The sequence below is a fragment of the Mugil cephalus genome, chromosome 11, assembly GCF_022458985.1.
Source record: "Mugil cephalus isolate CIBA_MC_2020 chromosome 11, CIBA_Mcephalus_1.1, whole genome shotgun sequence".
Classification (NCBI taxonomy): Eukaryota; Metazoa; Chordata; class Actinopteri; order Mugiliformes; family Mugilidae; genus Mugil; species Mugil cephalus.
The window spans coordinates 7,966,626-7,989,032 of record NC_061780.1 but is presented as its reverse complement, the minus strand read 5'-3'; the positions used below and the strand labels follow the sequence as shown (position 1 = coordinate 7,989,032).

The 22,407-nt window shown below is 43.2% G+C and overlaps 2 protein-coding genes across 5 annotated transcripts; both read right to left on the bottom strand.

The window, feature by feature from the left end:
• Window positions 1–1,160: 1,160 nt before the first annotated feature.
• Window positions 1,161–10,075, bottom strand: cacng6b (calcium channel, voltage-dependent, gamma subunit 6b). The gene is made up of 5 exons (XM_047599785.1): window positions 9,946–10,075; window positions 7,050–7,821; window positions 4,496–4,570; window positions 3,020–3,157; window positions 1,161–2,803 (listed from the first exon to the last, which is right to left on the bottom strand). The coding sequence occupies exons 2-5, from the start codon at window positions 7,411–7,413 to the stop codon at window positions 2,583–2,585; spliced, it is 798 nt and encodes a 265-aa protein (XP_047455741.1). The 5' UTR covers window positions 7,414–7,821; window positions 9,946–10,075; the 3' UTR covers window positions 1,161–2,582.
• A 3,632-nt stretch (window positions 10,076–13,707) lies between these two features.
• u2af2a (U2 small nuclear RNA auxiliary factor 2a) lies at window positions 13,708–22,001 on the bottom strand. 4 transcript variants are annotated; one of them, XM_047598467.1, is made up of 12 exons: window positions 21,420–22,001; window positions 20,509–20,650; window positions 18,829–18,864; window positions 18,393–18,496; window positions 18,075–18,226; window positions 17,848–17,964; window positions 17,582–17,738; window positions 17,387–17,466; window positions 16,859–16,981; window positions 16,689–16,775; window positions 15,773–16,021; window positions 13,708–15,677 (listed from the first exon to the last, which is right to left on the bottom strand). In XM_047598467.1, exons 1-12 carry the CDS (start codon window positions 21,466–21,468, stop codon window positions 15,543–15,545), a joined length of 1,431 nt encoding a protein of 476 aa, XP_047454423.1. In that variant the 5' UTR covers window positions 21,469–22,001; the 3' UTR covers window positions 13,708–15,542. The 4 variants fall into 4 exon arrangements, with proteins under 4 accessions (XP_047454423.1, XP_047454424.1, XP_047454425.1 ...); XM_047598468.1 differs by having other exon boundaries at window positions 17,600–17,738; window positions 21,420–22,000; XM_047598469.1 differs by lacking the exon at window positions 18,829–18,864.
• Between the last annotated feature and the right edge of the window lie 406 nt (window positions 22,002–22,407).

The following is a 22,407-nucleotide window of genomic DNA, read 5'->3' as shown; positions in this document are numbered from 1 at the left end:
ATAATGAGAAAATCAACTCAAAGTTAATGCAGTGTACTTTTCTGTGACCACTACCTCAGCACGACACTTCTTTACTCCCTGATAGATCCATCTGGAACCTTGTGCATGTTTTTGCATAAACAATTTACAGGATACTGTCATAGTCTGTTTTGCTAGGGCTTCAAATGGATGGCTGCTGGCAGGAGACTGGAAGCTGGAAGTCTTCCTTCATAGAAGAGAGATGATATTTCACAAGCACTAGGGCGAGGAGGAGCAGTCGCATCCTTGACAAGGGGCCTGAGATTCCTAGCAGTGCTCCTGGAACCGGAGGATTAGTTATTCAGAGTGCCTTTCCTTGCTATTATCATACCTACTTCCATTTAGTTACAGTTGCAGTGAGGTCCCGTTGAAAGATTCAAGGAGTGAATCCGCTGCACAGCCACCGTGCATTTTCAAAGCTTCGGGAAATACGTCTTAAAATATGAAGCCAGTGATAGCAACAAACTAATAATAACGCTTGAGACTTTTATCCCAGTTGAATTTCTTCCCTCAATCTGCAGGTCAAGAATTCTAGGAAGCTCTTTTCCATTTACAAATATGCGGCCGTGCTCCACTTGTCACTCAGTCTCAGTAGAACTATTAACAGCTATATATACAACCAGGATAGTGTGTCATGTGGATTTGGTTTCTGCTCACTGGGAGTTAAAAACACATGAGTGTGTGTATGTGTGTTCGTGCAGGTGCGTATGTGAACGCTGCCATTACACCCAGGGAGCAGGGGGTGAGAGAGCGGTTATTGGGATATTTCTGAAATGATCAGTCAGTGTGTGAAGTATCAAGGTTGGCGGTGGAGGAGCGCTGGGTCAGTGACCGCTGGCTGCCCCTGGAGACAGCAGGGAGAGTGACACAGTGAGGTCAGGGTTGGAGAAGGAGAGGGCACAGAGGTATGAGGATAGGCTCAGGGGTACATATTTGAAATTCAAGGATAAGGTTTCCCAACCTCTGCAGTGAAGTGCGCTGCGATGAGCTGTGGCCTAATTATAGAGGGGGGACGCGGGTGTGGGGGAGTTGGATGTTTGGCAGAGGGGTTAGGAGTCACACTGTAAAGGGGTGAAAATGGGTGAATGTCAAAGTGGAGGGCAGACAGGATGCCACGGCAGTAAACCAGTGGGAGGCGGTTATTTTATGTCAAATCAGTTTAATAATGACAAAAAACTTGTGACACATAGCGCACATATGCGCACAGGACAGAGAACACAAAATAGTGTATATCTTTAAACATAGCATTTCCCTTTACATACACAGGATGAGCATCGTACGACAAAAAAGTTGAAGCTTTGCTGAAATAAGTACTGAAACGATGCAACTGTAAACGACACCACAAAACTGTCACCATTCGTAACACACAACAACATTCATTTTATGTACAGAACTGAGATTATAAAGTGAGTCCATACAATTCTCTGATGTACAAAATGCAATTTTAATCTGGTCTCATAGTCGATTCGATTCATCTCAACATTTACCAGATGAACTGAACTGACGTTTGACCAACTACTGTAAAAGTCACATGAGAAATAAATAACTGAAAAATCTTGTTCATCAAGTATTAAGTGTTCAGAAAGCTTCACAGGATCTGCTGCAACAATATTACGGATATACTAATTTACTCTATGCATATGGGTAAGATGTGATGCATATAATAGTTGCACTTTGAAGGCGACTGTCTCCATACTGATTGATGACATTATTAAAAACACAGTAGTTGCTGCTACACTTATGCTGACATATTGTAAAGGCCAGTCTGTTGGAAAGAAATATGAGAAGTTAGTCGTGATATGAAGAAAAAAACAGCCAATTTAACATACCCTAATATTGAACTAATACTGAACTTGATCTTGTGTCGCATACAACAAAGATAAACTAGTCTCACACAGGGAGGAGGTTTGGGTCAATGGATGGGTCAACAAACAGCTGCCTTTGAAAGACCAGTTTGAAAGGTTTTGCGCGGCCTATTGGCAGAAATGGAACATAACATTAATAGTTATGTTTTCACTTAAAAATTAAGAGCAACACCTAAGACTGAGTCCATCACATCTAAAGAGGGAGAGGATCATCTTCCATGTCTCACTTTAGATTATTTGCAACAGTTGTGGTGGATAAATGTTGTCGTCCTGCTGATAGATCCAGATGAGAAAACATTTCGATGTGTCAGTCTTGAGGCCATTTTGTTTATCAATTAGATGAAGTGGGCTTTCATATGTTACAGACTTATTCTTTTCATGTGACTAGATTTATGTGTGGTTGTTCAGCTATAGGGAAGCTAGCAAGCTCATTTGTAACACTTGTAAACACACCACAGAGCATAAAAAAAAAAAAAAAAATCCATAATTTTTCTGCAAAACCTTCTTCTGTATCCTTGCTCTGTTGTGTATGCGCTCTGGATTCCGCTTCATAAATTTGTTTAAGACCTAGTATGACTTGTGTGGCAAATTAAATGCCAAGAGCAAGCTCAGCGTCACAGCTGTGAGAAATGGGTTTTGACTTGCTCTCAAACGAGACGTATATACGGAATACGGAATTGATATTGCATGTTGTAAGTGCTAGGTGGCGTTATTCTTGTGTGGAAAGCATTTCTGCCAGGGGCTGAAAGGAAGGGAGAGAATGATGAAGAGGAAACCTCCAACAATAAGGAGGGCTCCCGCAGAGCCCACGCAGGCCACAGACCAGGACAGCTCATGGTGTAAAGGTATGGAGTGGTCGCTGGACAGCAAGGCCAGCACAGACTGGTGGAAAATCAGGACAGAGAGAAGGACCAGCACACCTGCATGCACAGACAGAAGTGAGAAGAGGGGATAATGGGTGGTTAAAAGCTGCTCATGTAAACTTTCTGGGAAAAGTTTATATAAATTGCAAGCATGGAGGTGCAGAAAGAGAAACCCCATCTCTGTGAAAGCTCTTATCTGATGGCAGTTACAGTTGTAAAGAAACAACGTGTAGACAATGCTGTGATAGGCTTAAGAGAAAAGCTAGGCCCCACCTGACAGGATGAAACAGAAGGAGGCCGGCTTGAGGAAGAACTGCACTCCTTTGCTGAGGGACATGGCGATACAGATGGAGCCCATCGCCATCATGGTCAGACTCAAAAGGGCCAAGACAGCTGCTGCTAGATTCAGATCTGTGAGACGAGCAGAGACAAGTTAGAGGGGAGAGTATGTTGAATTAGTTAAGGAAATTTGTGAGAATAAGTGCAGCTAAAGTTGAAATCCATAGCTGCAGGCAACGAAAAAATCTGCAGTAAACAGAAGAACTGTGAAGTGCTGTGTTGGATGGTTTAGTGGAACCAGATATTACATCACTTCACAAAGTTTGAGTGTTAAAATACAAACACAAGATCAATACGTCCACTTCTCATACTGGCTCTGCATAAAACAGATTTCACTGGCAATATGAGCCTGAACAGGTGCAACCCAGAAATGAGCTTTTCACAATAATCCCTGCCAGTTCCATAACTCTGACGCTCCACCACTGATAATTATTTATTCATTAAAACATAACAGCCAGCAGGAACTGTCTTGTTGGTGTAGGGGGGAAAGATGCCAAAGTGGAGGTGGGATGAATAACAAATGCGATATAAAAAGACTGTCTGCGGTTTTTGTTTATGTCCACTTTACATTTTTTATGTCAACTCTTGCTGCAGAGTTGTAGAAATGCCCACGTCCTGCGAAAGCTTGTGCAGACAGACATTGTCCCTGAGGGATGGATCCTTCTGACTTTGTTTTAATTTACCCAGTTTGGCTCCCTACTAAATGTTTGCGTAATGACACACTGTGTGTGCAGCATCAGCAAGTACCACTGTAGGTACAAACGTGTCCTCATTTTTTTTTACCCCAGTACACAATAGTGCACTTTACAAATGAACCTAATAAAGATTTAAGTCATAGTTAATGTTAATTAATTACAACGCTCAGTGTTTATTTACTTTGTTGTAATGCAGCTGAGGCCACATAGTATTTTTTTTAAACAGTTTTCTTGTTGGTGCCTTATAATGTAATTTCAGGCACACTCAGACTGTCTGCACCTTAATGAGAAAATTGATAATGAAGGTGTAATTTTACCCTTATGAACCTAATCACTTATATTTCAAAGAGCAGAGGTCCCTTGAATTTATCAACCGGGAAGTTTTCAAGACTATCACAAAACTTTTAACCAAAATGTAAAGCTGGCTTATGTTCACTGGGACGTTGTAGGTATCAAATCCACCAGATAATCTTCAAACTGCACTGAGCCCAGTGGCTCCCTGGGCAGCACAACAAACACATTAATCAGTCTGATGGCTTGTGGCTTGGTTTGGAAAATGGGTGGCAGTGGAAGTTAATGGACTAAAACATGCAAAAACCACCAGTACGGTTCTGTGAGCACCCCAGTGAGCATCTTTATTAGTATCTGGCAGTGTAATAGCTTGTGTGTGTCTGGATGCACAGCAAAAAAAAAAAAAAAAAGTTGAATGTCTCACTCTTCGTAGTTGTCTTCTTGAATATGACTGCGTTCTCCCCAGAGGTGAAGAATTTGAAGTAGGTGCAGTTGGATTCTGTGGGTATGAAGACAAGATCAGACACTCGCACAAACACGCACTCCTATGGATGGCGGCTGGTCTTCTCTGATGTGCCTTCTATACGTCCCTGCTCTGTCCTTCCAGGCATCATTCCTATTTATATCCAAGTGTGGAGGGTTAGCTGGAATAACCAGAGACACACACCTCCACACACACACACACACACATTTCCCAGGACTGCACATATGGTGCCGCCAGAGAGGGTGAGAGACAGCAAAACACTGAGGGTGAATGGCAGAGAAGAGAGAGGGAGGTAGACAGAGAGAAGGGGCAGATGGAGGATAATGGAGAGAATTGGCTGCCAAAGGAGGAAGGAGGAAGAGGATGTGTCGGCTAAGCAAAAGAAGAAGGGGGATGCAAAACCAAAACATGGAGCTAAGCTAAGAGGATGAAAAAGAAGGGGAAACGAGGAGTGGGTTGCAGGCAGATGGAGGGGTGGTGAGCGGAGGGAAAGAGAGAAGGCAGCCACAGATGGAGAAGGAGGTGAGGGGAGCAGGGGATGTCAGGTGGGGGAGGAAACACAGAGGGCTTGGTTAATACTGCATTACATATACACTCTCCCTCGGTCCCCGCCTGCCCCTCATCCTCGTTTCCCTCTCTCTATATTTAGACAAAAACTGTGAAGTAGTCACATTCCACTTGGCTTCACAAGCACATAGTGATAACTTTCACCCCCTGAAAATTATGTGATCAAAGATGACCACATGCATGCGCAGCGCACACACACACACACATTCTCACACACGGTTTCGAATGTTTGAGCACATTTGCAAGCGTTTTTCGCTGAAGCACACCCGCCATTCATCAGATTTTGTAACACATTATGCTATCAACCGTCAACTGGTTCTGCTCCCGCCACCCCTGCCGTCGCTGTAATTATTGAGCCGTCGCGTTCCTCTCCAGCGGGCAACAAAGACGGATGGCTGGTCTTGAGACGACAGACACGGCATCAGCGGGCCGCGCTGTGCTCGGGACGGGACGGCAGAGCCAGAGGCATGTAAACAGGGATGTGAAACGGAGAGGCAGAGATGGCAAAAACAGTTGTTTTCCTGCAAACACGATGAGCCCACGGCCATCTGCGACAGGCGGCGAGGGCCAACAGTGTTGGGACGTGTGAGGAAGACTGTCACAAGCATACTGGCTTCTCTCGCACACCAAAGAACCATGCTGGACTCACATCTGCTAGCTAGAAGCATTCAGATACACAGAACAGTGTGTCAGGATTTACTCCTTTATAATTGGATAGGAAAAACAATATCATAACACAACACTCGCTGTGGTGCCTGTGAGTAGCGTTTAGGTATTTATGTGATCCACGTGTAGCTCTGATGCACGAGGAGATTAGGTGAGTTCTTTTGAGTCTCTGCAGATCCCCTGACGGGCAGTGATTCCAGGAAAAGGTCCTTCTGAGGCACGACTAGCCTGTCCCTACCTTCTAATACCTGCCTTTCCCCTCAGAAATGGGTCATTGTGGAGATAATCGACCCACTCTGGAGAACCTAACCATGGTCAAGTTGAATAAAGTGCTTTTAGAAAGAAGCTGTCACAACTCAAACAAGCCCGTTAACACAATAAACCTGTGGTGAGGCCTTTTATTATATAGCCGAACCGTGTCCACAACACGAGCTGAGATCCAGTGAAGAGAGTATCCTCATATTAATAATGTCCCATTACACATATCGTGTTACGAATAACAAAGGATGCATTGCTTGTTACGGCTGGATGCTGCTTTGTGGTGCTACAATACGATCGGCGCCGAAATAAAGCTGCAGTCTTGCACTTGCACTTCATTCCACTGGCTCTGTTTCCAGGCATCGGATTTCTTTAATGATTCCATTTGCACATTTTCTGTAGGATGACCTAGATACATACGCATGCAGGCAGCTTCTCGTAACCCTCTATCTTTATGCCTTTGTAAGTTTGCAGAGGATGTACACATATGCACAGGGGGGAAAAAAGACTTTAAATGCGGTTAGCAAATCATCAATGTGTTGCTCGGAAATCTTATTATTTTTACCGAAAGGAAGCACTTCAGTTTTTATGGATGGTTTCAGATATAGAGACGTACAGATGTAAGGTTACTCCCAGAGGGCATGCATCATATTAGTTATGCTTGCTCCCTCTGTTTTCACATCAGTGGTGATGGCGAAGAAAATTTGCGGTGATTAAGTGAACACGTTTTCCCTTAGTGATGTCAACTTGCGACCTCCAAAAAGCAAACCATGACCATTTCCTATTAATGTGCTTTCATACTGATGTGCATATTGTTACAGGGGGAAGCGGCCCCGGGGTAGATTTGCATGGATGGGCAATTCAGTTTGCGGAAAAGCAGACGTGAGTAGACACTCAGAGAGACAGAACAGACACATCCCCTCCAGAAATCTCACCTGCTCACCTCCCAGACAGCACAAAGGGACGGAGGCAAACACAAACTCACATCAGCCAGAGGTCTCACCTCCAGGTAGCTCTGCAGGGCCGCAGCTTGTCCTCTCTGGGTCTATGTCAGCCACCCATAGGGTACGGATGCAACCCTTCCACAGGCCATAATGGGCCATCTGGCAGGTCTGGTTGCCGCTGAAATTCTTGGGTTGGGCCAGCTCCACCCAAAACTCTGTCCCCATGCCCAACACCGTTAGGGTCACACCAACAATAGCCACAAAGAAAGCCAGCTTGATCTTTCCCTCCTGGCTGTCGCTCATCCTGTGGCTCCGTCTCTGTCCTCTACCACCTTTCATTCCACCCAAACCTCCACCTTGTCCAGCCCCTGCCACGCCGATACGACCGTCCTCATCCTGCTGTACAAAGAAATTGGACCACATACTGTTGTCGTGTGGCCAGACCCGAGGTGAACCACGGGGTGGGACAGTTAGGGGGAAGATTAGAGGAAGATAGAGGTGAAGAGATGGAATAAGTTACAAGAAGAAAAGTACAGGTTCAAGAAGAAAGAAATTAAAAAAACAAAAAAAAAAACAACAGTATATCAAAAAGGAGAGACACAGCTATTTACTATCCTGTCATGGATGAGTAAATGTCAGTGATCTGGACTGTAGAATTTGGGAAAACAAAATAAATTAAAAAAACAACAACAAAAACAATAACAAAAAAAAAAAACAATATATCGCAAGGGCGAGGACGAGGTAGGGGGTGGACTGAGTAAGGTAATGATAAAATGGGAAGAGACGGAGGCAAGGGACAGGAGAGCCAGTGTCTGTTTTCCGTCCAGTCCTCTGTAACAGAGAGATGAAACAGAAAGATGAAAGAGCAGCCAGCATACGCTTCACCAGAGCAAAATCTTTTCATCACCAGTGTAATATTTAATTTCCAACAGCTTTATCAGCATCTACAGTATTCCCTCCCTTAAAGCCACATGACATGCTCTCAGCCAACAACAGATAAGCCATATGGCATTTCCCTGAGAGGCAGATTTTGCTTGAGATGAAGAAACAATCGGGCTGGATGAGTTAGAGGAGTGGGTTTGCGCGGGGTCAAGGTGAGAGATAACTCCAGAGTGCCAGGCTTGACCACACATCTTCTATTTTCCCAGAGGAGTTGACAACAGAGCTTCTCCCTGAGCAGGTACACTGTCTCTGGCTTAGACACAGATCCCCTTTGATCTGAGGGGATAATGGGTTGCCACAAATACCCATCCTGAATTACATGTACCGCCAAACACTGAGAATCTGCAGCCGTGATAATGCATGTGTGTGTCTCAACGTGTGCGTGATACACGGTATGAATTGCAGTCAGGTCCAGGCTTATGGCTGTGTTTTCGTTATTTCAAGCTGTGAGCGTGGGGCCTTTGGAGAGGTTTAGACAACGTGTGTGATGGAGCACAACCATGTCGCTGCTCGGCGCAGGGTGCATGAAAGGTGATAATTCAAGCCTGAACCCTCTGACAGAGTGGGGGCTGCAGTAATTAACTCTGCTGCACAGTCCAACAGGTCACAGAGTGGAGGCAAGGGGCCCGGCCCTGTAGGAAGGTGGCACCAGCAGGCCACACACAGTTGGCGGATCGCTTAATTCAGAGCTTTTCAGTGACAGCATCAGACGTTTTATATAGGCAACACACCTCCTGAACCCTCCTGTCAAAAGCAATATTTTGTAGTAAACAACTATAAAACAACTATATAAACTGCATGAAAACGTAAAAAGTTCTGAAGCGTCTAAAGATCTTAGCAATATTATCAAAACTCAATCAAACTTGACCTAGTGCTACTTATAAATATACATCATTATTATTATCATTTTGTTCTCTTATCCCTTTACTAAGATATGTCGGCTTCATGTTAATGTGTATTTAAAGAAATTTTAATTCGTGGAGGGAAATTCAAAGAACACGTAAAATGTCTAATCAACCAAAGTTTTTGCGACCCGCCCTGCAGTACCTCCGAGGACCCCCTAGGGGTCGCGGACCCCCTGTCGAAGACCTGTGTTTCAGAGTTCGAAGAATTTGATGGTTAACTGGACCAAAAACTGCACAAGCACATGTGAATTATTTGTTTGACTCCTCCTGTTTCAGGATTTCTTAGGATTTATTTCTCTGTTTTATGACAATGTAAAGTCACAGTGGGTGAGTTTTGACCAAGATCTTCTAAGACATAAGGCTTTTTTATATGCCGTTCATTACATCTCAACAAATCTTCTCATGTTTTAAGGAAAAATGCAAACTTATTGCGTCAGCTGAGATCAAAAAGTCTAAAAGTGCACCCTTTAATGAAAAACAACTGAAAAGCTCAGGCCAGCAGAAAAATATACCCACTGGTGAGATTTTGTCAACTAATGGTGTTTCATTTTAATTACTACTTGCTTTTAAGAATGAACTTGTACCTCAGGATCAAACAAAAAGCACAGATAATCATGTTACTAATGAACTATAGGTCTGAAATAGCAGCGATACATTAGAATACTCCTCCACCATTAACTGTAATAATGAATATCAGGAGTGCAGCTGCTGACAGCCAAGTTAGTAGTCATAGAATTACAAACCTCGATCACATTACATCCAAACTAACCACAGGATAATCACATGGGCCGGAGAACGTAGGCTAGTCTAAGGCCAGACGACACAAACACACACTTACATTGTTAAAAAAAAACAAAAAGAGGATCTAAAGCAGTGCGTAGTTTCACATTTATTTGGTTCGTAAGGCAGTAAACCCTGCGGTGCAGCGACCTAGGCAGCTGAGCAGAAGAGACATTAGTGCACACTGGTCCTTTTGGAAGTTGTGAAAACTAGGGACCTGCTCAGCCATTTCACCAACGACACCCAGCGCCACATGCGGGCCTAAGAAAGCAACAGCTGGGTAATGCACTTGATTGAAAAGAAGAAGAAGAAGAAGAAGAAGTCTGACCTGTTTGGTGAGTGTTGTTCAGTTCAGGAGGAAGAGGCGCTGAAACTTAATAGAAGGGGAGAGTGGTGATGGGAGAGCTGGTGAAAGAGAGAGAGAGGGAAAAGGGGAGGGAGGGAGGTACGTAAGAGTTATGGAAAGTGAGTGTAAAGGGGTGGAGGGGGCTACGGTCCGGTTGGTTAACGCTGTTGACAATTAGTGTGTGTGTGTGTGCGCGTCATTCGTAAACCCACGTTCAGTCTGAACAACACCCTGTTCATCCTCCAAACGTGTTAGAAATTCAAAATCAACATGGGAAGGCGCTGCAGGGTGGTCGGCTCGTAAGCTGACGGTGCTGCCAGCAAGATAAAAAACACGTCTGTATCTGTGACAACCAAGCTGTCTGTCTGTGTGTGTGTGTCTATTTTAGACAGCCACCTGTTAATGACATTAAGTAAGGGTGAAGGAGGAGCCTGTGTTTATATAAGAGCGGCCAGGAAAGCATTTTGCGGCAACAAAATACACTGTGAGAAAAGTGAAGATCTGATGATAGAGACACGGAGTGAGTGTGAAGAGGGCGTCTGGATCCGGACGAGCAACAGTAAAGGAAAATGAGAATGTGCAGCCCCATTTCATTCCTCACTGAACAAGGTCCAGGGAGATCAGAGACTCAGCCTGGTCTTGTGGAAAGCTTTTTTTGTGGCCCAGTGCTGTCTGGCTTTTCCACAGTTTAGGTTACATACGTGGCACAGCAAGAGAGAGAGAGAGAGAGAGAGAGAAAGAGAGAGGCCAGCCCCAGCGGCTAGGTTCACCCGGGGAAGGGGGGTGGAACAGGGGGTGGGCTAGCGAGAAGGGATGCAGACTGAGAGTGAGTCGGGAACAGAACGGGAGACAATCGGCGAAAAGGGACAAAACAGGCTGTAGGCTGTGACAGAAAAATAAACACCTGCAATGTCCTCAACAGTCAAAACCTGTTCATTTTTCCGCAGACTGCAGATGAAGCTTGGGCCTGTTTTGCAGATGGACTTCCACAAGGAGGGAAAAATGTCCAACGCAAAACATCCGTGATAAATTGACTCTTGTGGAGGACAGCTGTCTTTTTTTTTAAAGCACATACTGTGTGTGAGTCCATTCTCTAAAGTGACTTTGCCACTAATTACTATCACTATTACCATCACTGTCCCTCCATCATACGAGATGGATAGAAACTGTCCGCAGACAGTCGGAGGCCATCAATAACCTCTTGTGCGGATGTGAACAATCTTGTTTCCACACAAGTGTCCCTGTCAGCGGGGGCTGATTTATGCTTGAACTGAGCTGCACACATGTACAGCTCATGTACGTATGCATCCAAGTGTACACTGGTGCATAATAAAGCTGCATCCACTTCTTTCTTAGATGTTAGCTAAGCAACATGTCACTTTATTACCATGTAATGTGCTGTATATTTACGAACTAAAGCAGCAAATCCATGGCTGAAAATAGTCCCTGGTGAAGACAATATTTCTTTCTGTTTGACTGCCCGGCTGTTAGGTAATATTTCATCTGTTAAAAAGGAAATGATAAGAATTTGGGACCTGTATGTAAAGAGATTTAGATATTTACAGAGGTACACCGTCCTGATCCAACTGTCCTATGACATCAGACACACAGGGAGTGAGAAAAACATCACAAACTAAATAAACTATGATGTCCATGTAACTAAATGTCGGTGCATTGTATTACATTATGCTGTGGTCAAAATGACAATATTACTCGGCTTACAAACTCCTCGAGTTTGTATATTCTTTCATCTGTATTTATACGGTTTAAAAAAATAATTTGATGTAACGACAAAGTAAACTAGTAGAACTCAAATTACTTTATTACATACAATCATAGACTCAAATACATACAGAATCTGATTCACTGATGGCTTAACAAGTAGCCTACTATTCAAGAGACTCTCTATCACTTTTCCATATCAAGGAAAAGGGCACGTTTCAAGAGATTGGTTCTATGTCCATCAAGAGCTCATTTTTAGCTGATATACCAGCTGTCATAAAGTCTGTAGTGTCTAAAGTTGTACGATATTTTAGAAAAAAACATAATCATTGTGGACTACTCACGTGTTACGTGCGCAGAAGAAATGTCTTTTAAAGAATAACAGTTTGGAAAGTAGGTTATACTTAGAGCTCGGGCCAACACTTGATGAAGTGAGCACATGGACATTGACGTGGACATGCAGGGGAAATTATAGATGGACCATCCACACAAATGACTTTGAACCCCTTTTCCTTTATGTATTGACCGAAGTTTGGGAAATATCATCTTTTACATGTGCAAAGATGATCTGTTTGAAGCTTCATTATCCATCTAGTGTTTGTCTGGAGATTGACATACGACATCAAAATGCAAACTACCTGCATATTAGATTCTTCACACCTGGAAAACACTGCCCAGAATATACATTTTGGCTTTGGCTATTTACCAGTAACTGATGCACTCTGTTCAAATGTCCCAGTACATAAGTCATAGCAGACAGAGGCAGTATAAACAATATCACAACTCTTAATCTGGAGCAGCTAAAGGCAACCCAGACATCATTCATTCGCTTTGCACCTAAAATGTCTTTTGCGAAAAGGCCCTTTTAACGTGATCTGTTTCTATCAGTGTTTGTGTGATTTAAGTTCCAGTTCTCTTTCCCAAGATTTCTTACATTGTTTAACGTCCTGTTAATACAAGAGTACACGGAGTGCTGCATCCATCCTACTCCTGCGTTGCACTCTCCCACTGCTGCAGTGTTCTATCTTTCTGAATGAAGATCAATGGAGAGGCTCTGCCCAGAATGACAATGACTGTCGCCAGAGGCTCAAATCCACCACTAGAGGGAGATGATGCATTTGCAGCGTTCACTGCAGCATCAGGGCCGGGGAGGGCCGCTAATCACATTTAATAGCTCTCATGATAGGCATCCTGAGCGTCCCGATCTATGAGAGAGGCAGGGTCAGTATTACGTGCTTCCTTCGGTGGATGTGGCTTCAGCTGCGCGAGAGAGCTGCTGTTTTTTTATGCACGTCCTCAGGGAACAACAGGGCACAGAGCGCCGCATCAGAGGCCCTGCTGCTGGGTTTTGTGCAGTGGGGTGCAGCGATGCAGATGGAGACGGGCAGTATAGAGCTGACACAGGACGTTATTGCATGTCAGGGCGCTGTTGCTTTCTTGTAATGGTTTTACACGAGCACCCCGCGGAACAGGTTAATGCAGCCTTCATGTTAAACACTGCTGCTGACCAAGCCTGCGTCCTATTAATCATTTGCCCACTGGTTAAAACCCTAAAAATGAAACGTGGCGTGCAGACTGAAAAAAAAAAACAAACACCTAAATTTGTATTTGCTCTTGAAGATTTTAAATGAAGCATACAAAAAAACATGGTTCATGAATCTGTGCAACCTCATGTCCCTCTGGAGATGGACAGTGTATCAATACGCAATATGACAATAAGTGTCAAATGTCTTTCAAATGATTTTAAAGGCACAAATTGTACCTTATGAATAAAAGTAAAACTTTATTCTCATTTGGTTGTAGCAAAATAAATTGTAGGAAAACATATTATGCATAATTTGTAATGTTACATAAAGAGCTTCTTTTGTGGCTGTGAAATGGCTCCATCGTTTGGACAATGCTACTAACTACATGGCTTTATAAATTATGCCATCAGCTGATTGTCTGTGACTCCAGGCTACTCCATCTCCTGGAGTGGACGCAGGTGTGTGTGAGAGAGAGAGGAAGCACAAGAGAACGAAATCATGTAAATTCAGCTTTTAATCAACATTTGAAAACAAATTGGACAAATGCAAGACCAGTTCAGCTTTTATAAACTAGATGTGGGGTTTAGGTTTTAAATCATTTATGAAATCACATTTTTTTTTTCCAGAGAGAAAAAAACAAAAACAACTGACACTGACACTGAAAAAGCAAGATTTTCAGAAGGTACATCTGAAAACTTATCACTGACCCATTTTCTCTTCAGCTTGTCTTAAGCTATCCAAAGTATCAAATGAAAGCATAGTCTCAAGCACATACAGTGTGAACGTGTGGTCCTCTGAGAGCAAAGGGCAGAAGGTGAGGGAGATGAGAGAAAAGCAGCTTTTCTCTGAGTACGAGAGGACAGTTTTTAACATCCCAGTAGCTAACCTCTGAGATTTAGTGAAAGCAGTTCAACAGAAAATCTTCGTATTGTTTGGTTTTATTTCTTCGGTGTGGCCAGGCCTATTAAGTTAACCAGATATTTTTTAAACAAACAGGCTGAAAGTTCACCACAAAAGCGACTGGGTGGTCTTATTCTGCAGCACAACATGAGTCGTGGGTATTAGTCACGTCTTTATTTGGTCTTGTCAAAGAGGTGAGACGTTTCACAGAAAAAAAAAAAAAAAAACAACCGGGTCCAATACATTTTACATGTGAAATCTGGGATGGAAGAAAAAAATGACAACGAGCTAAAGTACAAGATATAAATGAAGATACAGACATCGGTGACCGAGGGGCAAGCCAAATTCTTGTCTTAGTGAGTCGACACGTAATAACATTAAGGCTTGTTGGTAAGGAAGAGATATTAAAATGCCAATCCGTTTTCCTCTCCCAATCTTTCTTGATTTCCTCTTTAATTGAATCAGGGCTGAACTGCTGAGACACGTTTGAAAAAAAAAAGAAAAAAAAAAGAAGCTCTTTACAAAAGATGGACGTGGGAAAAAAAATGACAGAAAAGAGAAAGACAACTCGAAAATGTTCTTTTGTTGCCGTTCGTGTTATTCTACGGCCTGAACGCAGGGCGATATTACAGCTCAAATCAGTGAAGCTACAGACAGTATCAGAACAATTACAGTGGACATTCAGATAGAGTCCAATCAGACAACAGTCTCTAACAAACACTCTGGGGAGGGGGGGCAGCAGTCTGATGACAATGAAGGAACGTGAGTCCAAACAGAAAAAAAATGAGGAGTCTCCTTTTTCTAGTGACGGTGGCAAAAACTGAAGTGGATGTTACAGCTACTGTATATCTACATTAGGTGGTCAAACGAAAATGCCCTCCATCTTCCCCACGTCTCCCTTTCACTAATACTCACTCTTGTTTTTCCCCCTCTTCAGAATCAGATTCTTCCAGTAAGTTCCCGACAGCAACTCCTTCCTAATGTACTTAAAACAGGCTACCTCCATTTAAATACAAACGTTAAAGTGTGGCACCCCCTCCCACCCAAAAATGACATCACTGTCTCACAAAGTATAAAAATTGTTGACCCCACCCCGAACCTATTATTACACACAATTCTCAAAAACTTCCCCACCTCCCCGGCTACACCACTAGCACCAAACCTAGCCCCCTCTGTTAGAGACTGAATAGAAACATTAGCCATTCTTGACTTTTTTTCCAATTCCAAGTAACTGTTGGACAATTCATTTAGATCTCAAATGATGAATCAGGAAAGCAATTTGTCAGACCGCTAATACTCTCAGATCTACCTGAAATGTTGCTCTACTAAATCTTTCCGGGGGCTGATTTGGAAACGAGCAGTACGCACCGTCGCCCTCCCTCCCTCCCTCCCTCCCTCCCTCGCCCTCCCCTCTTCCGTGTCGTGCCTCGTCTACCAGAAGTCCCGGCGGTGATAGGCGTCTGGATCGCAGTATTTGGTCACCACCACCCTGTTGGCAAACTTCCTTCCCGTCAGCCCCTGCATGGCCTTCTGGGAGTCAAAAACTGACGTGAACTCCACGAAGATCTAAAGAGTAAACGGAAAAGTCAGAAATTAGTACGGCCACCAGCACATTTTCATAATGTTCATAGACTAGTGAATCAAATAGAAACTGTTCCTACCTTGCCAGTGCCAGGAACTTCCAGGCCGTCCACAGGTCGAGGTATCTCAATGCTCTTGACTTGGCCGTACTTGCTGCACTCATCCCTGACGTCCTCCACAATCTCCTCATATTCCTCATCATCCAGCAGCTCTTCGGGGGCCACCATGTTCATCAGACACAGCACCTCAGTGGGCAGGCCTCCCATCTGAGTCACAGAGCTGTTCAGGCCTGGCACCTGCAGCGTCACTGGGGTCTGGTTTATACTTGTCTGGAAGGAGAGACGGAGGTTAGGACCGGGCTGAGACTGTATCTCACGTCAGAGCTGACCAGTACGAGTGGTAAACTGTGCAACATCTGCAATATGATTAAGTGCCTACAAGCTAAAAGGTGTCATGTGCTGAAGTATAAAGAGCTTTCCCCACTACAGCCACAATTAAGAATCTCCTAAATACTGCTTAAATACATTATAAAATTACTAATTAATTACTTTAAACATTTAAAACAACGTTTAATAACCGATTTTATATTCAGGTGTGTTTTCTGGCTGCAACACGTGTAACTGTTTTTTATTAAACTATGGTGAGTGTTTTGTGTATTACGCAATTCCTCAAGAAGACGACAAAAATAGCTGCACCAGTGTTGTTACTTCCTCAAAGGGAGAAGACGCACTTTTAAATGTCAGACTGGTGGGTTTGAAACTGGATGAATGTTCATGCCGCGCTCAGCATACTACTCAAGCCACGCAGTCACACAACAGCGGCAAGGTTGACTTTTATTGTCAGTATCTGACGTGTTTTGCCAAATCTGACCTTGCGACTAAACTGTACGCGTAAGTGAAAAGAAAAGATGTTTGGCCTCATTTACTTTAGAAACTCTTAAAGAGCATCCAGCCTCCCACCACCCTGCTGTCATCTGTCCAGCCCCTGGACACTCACCAGAGTGGCGTTCTTGGATCCCACGCTGGCTCTCTGCACCAGGAGCTTCTTGTCTCCCAGCTGCATACCATTCAGTCCGGCAATAGCCTACAACGATAACCAGCTTTAAAATATATACTTCCAGAAAATGAAACAAAAGACATGACATTCTGTTCTGTTGGAGAGTTTACCTGGTCGTTGAGGTTGACATCAACATATTCACAGAAGGCATATCCCTTGGATAGACCTGTGGCGCTGTCCTTCACCAGATTAAAGGCCTTCAGGGGGCCGAATGACGTCAACAGCTCCTTCACCTAAGACAAAAGAGACACTGACGGTTCAGCTTTTTTCCAAAAATTCCCACCGACTCTCGATATTCATCACGCGAACAACACTGCTGTAAGTATATTGTGGCCATTACTGACAGAGCTACATTGGTGCAAGCTTCAAGAAATATGATGCTTCTTCTCTGGTAATTTCCACTTTAATGATTAAACTAACTTTGTGTGCGCAATTTTGTAAAGTGGGGTATGAATCAAGAGAAGAGGAAGCGCTGTTGGGCTCTCTCTATCAATAACTGAAAGTGTGGTTAAATACAAACATGAATTACTACAAAAAAAAAAAAAATTATTACAGCTGTTTTAGAAGGAAATACAAGCGTGTTGTGCAGTACACATGGTACATCACATATAACCTTGCTAGGAGGCAGAAACACTAACCTGATCATCATTCAGATAGTTGGGCAAGCCGCCAATGAAGAGCTTGTGAGCTGAATCTGGCACCACTGTGGACACCACACCTACAAGAGGAACAAACATAACAGAAAAAAAATGACCAGAGATGCACAGGCCACATGTAGGTAATAATGTAGTGATTACTTATGAATTATGCCACAAGTACTGAAGGTTAAAAACCATTAATTGTCTGTGTACCAGGCACATAGACACTGGGGTTCTCGCTCATGCCGGGCAGGGGCTGGTAATCGTGAGGACGGCGAATCTTGAGGCTCTGGCCTTGAAAGATGATGCCATCAAAGGCCATTGCCTGTGTTGTTTCATCCACTGAACGGAACTACGAACAAACAAATTCACAGGCGATCGAATTACAAACGGGATCTCCAGACGAGGACTCATGAATACATCCAGGGAGAAGAAACACAGTCGCATGGTTAATATCTAACCTCGAGGAAGGCAAAATTCTTGTCCTGATTGATCTGCACAGCCAGGACGGGATTTCCAGGGGCCTGAGTGAGACCACCCAAACGCATCTGGGCATTGAAGAAGTCCATCATTGACTCCTACACAGAATACAGTGATCAAAGTGGGAGTTTAGTGAATGCAGACAATGGCGTAGAATTATATTCTACATAAGGATTAAATACAAGCCAAATGCTGCCCCGTTACTCACCTCTGTGATACCAAAGGGGATGTTTCCCACATACAGTCGGCGGGCCTGTCGGGTCATCTGGCTGCCCACTACAGGTACGGGGGTGGGAGTAACAGCCAACCCATCTGGAGTCATGGTTGGCAAAAGGGCTGTGGCTGGGATCTGGCCTGCAGCTGGAGGAGCACAGGCACAAAGTGGTTAACATCATATATTTTTATCCAACCACACGATCCCAAACCTACTGCAATAAATTAAGATATGTCTAATGACGACATGACAAAATGTAGGCAATCACAACATGAAATTAAGGGAACATATAAAAAATGAATGAAAAGTTACCCTGCATGGCTTTGTACTGCATGGGAGTGATGTGTTCGAAACCAGGTGGAGGGACATCCCAGTACTTCTTCACCTTCTTCTTCTTCTCACGGTGGGGAGAACGGCTGTTTGAGGAGCACACGGTGGGTGAAATAAAAAGTAACAATCCAAATGTAACAGACATCTCTCATTAGCTCAGCAGAGAAGTGCTGGAGCAGATGATGGGTCGTGTTTTCAGAAATTTTTACAGAATACAGCGACGGTTGAGGTGGCTGTATTAATCAAAACATTGAGAAGCTGATGGTAAATAAAATAGAAGGGATAGAAAACATCCATCCAGACAGTTTTTTTTTTTTTTTAACACAATGAGTAGTGGTGCACAGAATCAGAGGTAGGTCATTAAATTGCAGTTGTTGCAATAATGCACAAACCAGCTTGTGTTAGTTTGCTGTATTACCTTCCAGCATTGTCCTGGGGGAAGCTGGATGGTGAGCTGAAATGACATTGGAAGGGTTTCACATTTCTCTCAAATATATCATCACATAAACCAACATTTTCGATGCACAAAGTGAGAACCTAAATGTCCACGGGCATCACTAAATACAAAAATCTATCTGAAGACCTAGTGAGATATATATGTTACTGAAAAAGTTTAACTCCATGAGCCTCACTGATGACATGCAATACTGTTTCTGTACACCTGATGATACAGAAATATTAGATCCTCAAATTGCAGCTGCAAAGTGGATGGGTCGGATTTTTACATCTTCTGACCAGCTGCTCACGTTGCATAATAAAAATTAACAGGTTTTCAATTAGCACCGTTAAGCACCGAGCAATATTCAGGCAAGCAACCATGAGTCTATAAGCAGAGTTTGACAAGGTTTACAAGGTCACAACAGGAAGTATCTACCTGGAGAGATGTGGGACCTCCAATCAAAATGAATGAAATATATGTAAATATGTATATATTGATTCACCCTCAACATTTATAATGATGACCAAAACGATTTGTAGGCATTATGAGTTCAGAAGTGAGAAAGGTTCCGTGACAACAGGGATGTTTGTCACCACCACAGGGGTTGATTGGGGAAAAACATAAACCTGTATTGCAAATATTCCCACAGCAAAAGATCTAAAGAACTTTTATCAAACACGCCACCCTAGGCTCACTGCCAGACCGCCACCACAGACACAAGTGTCAGCGTGTTTCAAACCCAAAAGTCATTGAATAAAGGCAACTGGACTTGTAGGATTTCTTGAAAGTTGCCTTTATTCAACGCCTTTTGGATGACTGAGAACCTTCACAGACATGTTTCAAATCCATCTGACATCATTTAACACAGAATCTAAAATTAAACAATAATTATACTTGTTTTTTTTTTTTTTTCAAGGAAGGATAACAAATTCTTCATAAACCCATTTATAGCTTAGTCTTGATGTTCTGCATCAAACTATGGAGAATGCATGAGCAGTGGCAGCAGCTGTCGTCTCTTTGTGTGTTCACAAAGCCTGAGGCAGAATTATTACAGTGTCACCATCACCTGTGATCACAGCAGCTTTAGGGAACGAGAATGTACAAATTAGATGAGAGGACTACATTACAACAAACCAGCTAGTGAATTGATATTCATATTTCTATATTTCATAAGTCTCAGTGGTTCATCTAAAGACAGTCTGACTGGAGCAATGTGATCTATGACTACATTTTACAGACAATAAATTTGAGCTGTGTAGGTCTGCTTTATTGTCCGGAAGGTGCTGATCTAGTAGGATTGGGAAAATCAACTTCTGAAAAGACAAATGACAGGGGACTGCATTTTCCATTCATCTTAAAAAAAAAATTTTTTTTTACCGTACATTCTGCACCCACTCCGCTCTATGGTAGATGTAGGCTAGATGCCAAGGCCAATGTTAATGTATATGTATGCACACTCTTGGAACACGTCCCAGCCTATGTGTGACTCATATACATGCATGACAAACCATTTGCATTTGAAACAGATTTGGGACCAACATGTTGCTTCCTCTGTGCATTTTGCCGTTGGGTAACATGGTCCGATCCCTTCTCTGAGGTATGCTTAGTTAAGGTTTCCGCAGCTTGCTGGTCCAGGTGTGACAGTGTATTGCTACAAACCTGCGTCTGTGTCTCCGCTCCTTACTGTCCCCACGGCGGTCCCTGCTGCGTCTATCCCTGTCTCTGCTCCTCCTTTTCCTCTCTCTACTACGGCTGCGGGAGGAGGACCGGCGGTGGTGGCGGTTCTCTTTGTCCCTCTCAGCTGCGGGAATAGGTAATTTATTAAGTTGTAGCATATATGCAAATAATTGTAATACATTACCTGTTAGAGGAATATAACCACAGATTACATCTCAAATGACTCTCATAAAATAATTGTCTTCAAGGAGTTCAGATCCATTACAAATAACTACAACGCATGCATAAGGTGCAAGGTTTTCACAGTGTTGTAAAATCACCACCCTATAGAAGTTTATAAGCGTCGTCCTCTAACTAGAAGCAGAGCAGAGCATTTGGTGTAAATGTAAATAAAACAAGGTTAAAATGGCTTAATACGATATAAGAGTAATAATTTTGTTTGTGGCGTTACTGTCTGGGTGTCAGAAAGTAGGTGACCACGATAAACAGCACTGGAAAAAGTCAATTTACGTAACAGCTGCAAAGAATGAAAGCCAATGGTTCAAATCATTCAGTCAGCTGGTCCTGGCAGCAGAGCAACCAAGATATAGACGGGCCCGTGCTTTAAAGAAACACTGCGAGTTACCTTTACTCAGTGCAGCTTCCAACCATCGCATAAAATATAAACATTACATCATTTAACATTTCAACATCGTACCATTTTGCTATATTCAGTCCCAACACGACACAAAGAAGAGCAGCAGCAGTTGCATCGCATCTTGTGTTTACGGGTACGGTGGGCTTTGGGCGTTCCAGTAAATAGACACATCCACGATGGCTAAATTGATGGCGGCAATACAGATAAAAAGTACCAGCAACGCCTCCCCATGCCGATGTGCAGCTTGTTCACTTACCTTGTTTGTTTTCAGAAAGCTGTCTTTCAAACTCGTCGAAGTCCGACATCTCTGAGTTGAAGGCTTTACGCTATCAGGGGATGCGTTGTTCGGTCAACGGTGGCTAGCTTAAGCTAGCAACAAAGTGAGCAACACTTTTAAAACCAAGTGCTTCTGTGGTGTAGCCCCACTACGTTAGCTTCAAACGGCGGCGTATTTAAAAATAATTAACAAAAATCGCCGACCGGTATACACCTCAACGGCGCGGTAAAGATTTACAACGTAACAGACGAAATCATTGAGAAAGAAAACGTGTTCGCGTGGCTAGCCTGCTAATGTTAGCGGAGCAGGCCTGGCGTGGAGGCTCGTTAGCTAGCTAGCTAGAGAGCACCAACGAGTAATGAATGAGACCTTTTTCCACGCCGATTGCAAATCCCGTGGGGTCACGGGGCCACAAGGCGCAGTTGGTCGTCTTTATAAGCCAAATGTACACGCGTTCAAATGCTCCACGGCTAGAGAATACAATAAAGATTTCGGTATGCCCGCTTTTTCGCTCCGTCTCCGGGTACCCCGTGACACCGGAAGTTGATGGCTCTCAGATTTCCTGTGAGTGGAATAGAAGACGGCAATTCATTCAGTCTTTTCTTCAGTCCAGAGACATGCTTAACCAAAGTGAAGCTGCACATTCTGTTTGTTTTCCGATGCACGATCAAAAATAGTTTGTTGTTACAAATCTGATATCAGATTCCCAGTTCAGTTCCTGTTTCTCACACGGCACAAACATTTGACCTTGTATTTATTTTAAGAGAAACAAAATCATAGTCATCGTTTTACTTACGAGGAGTATTGGCGTGGCGATATTTTTAATCAGAGCAAAAATATGTTACAAAAAAGAGTTTTTTACCTCTTCATATTGTCTTTGTGTGATTGTGTGTTTTATGTTTCATGTACATACTTTGCTCGGTTGAGCACTGCTTTATCACCATATACATTATCTAAATAAAATCAA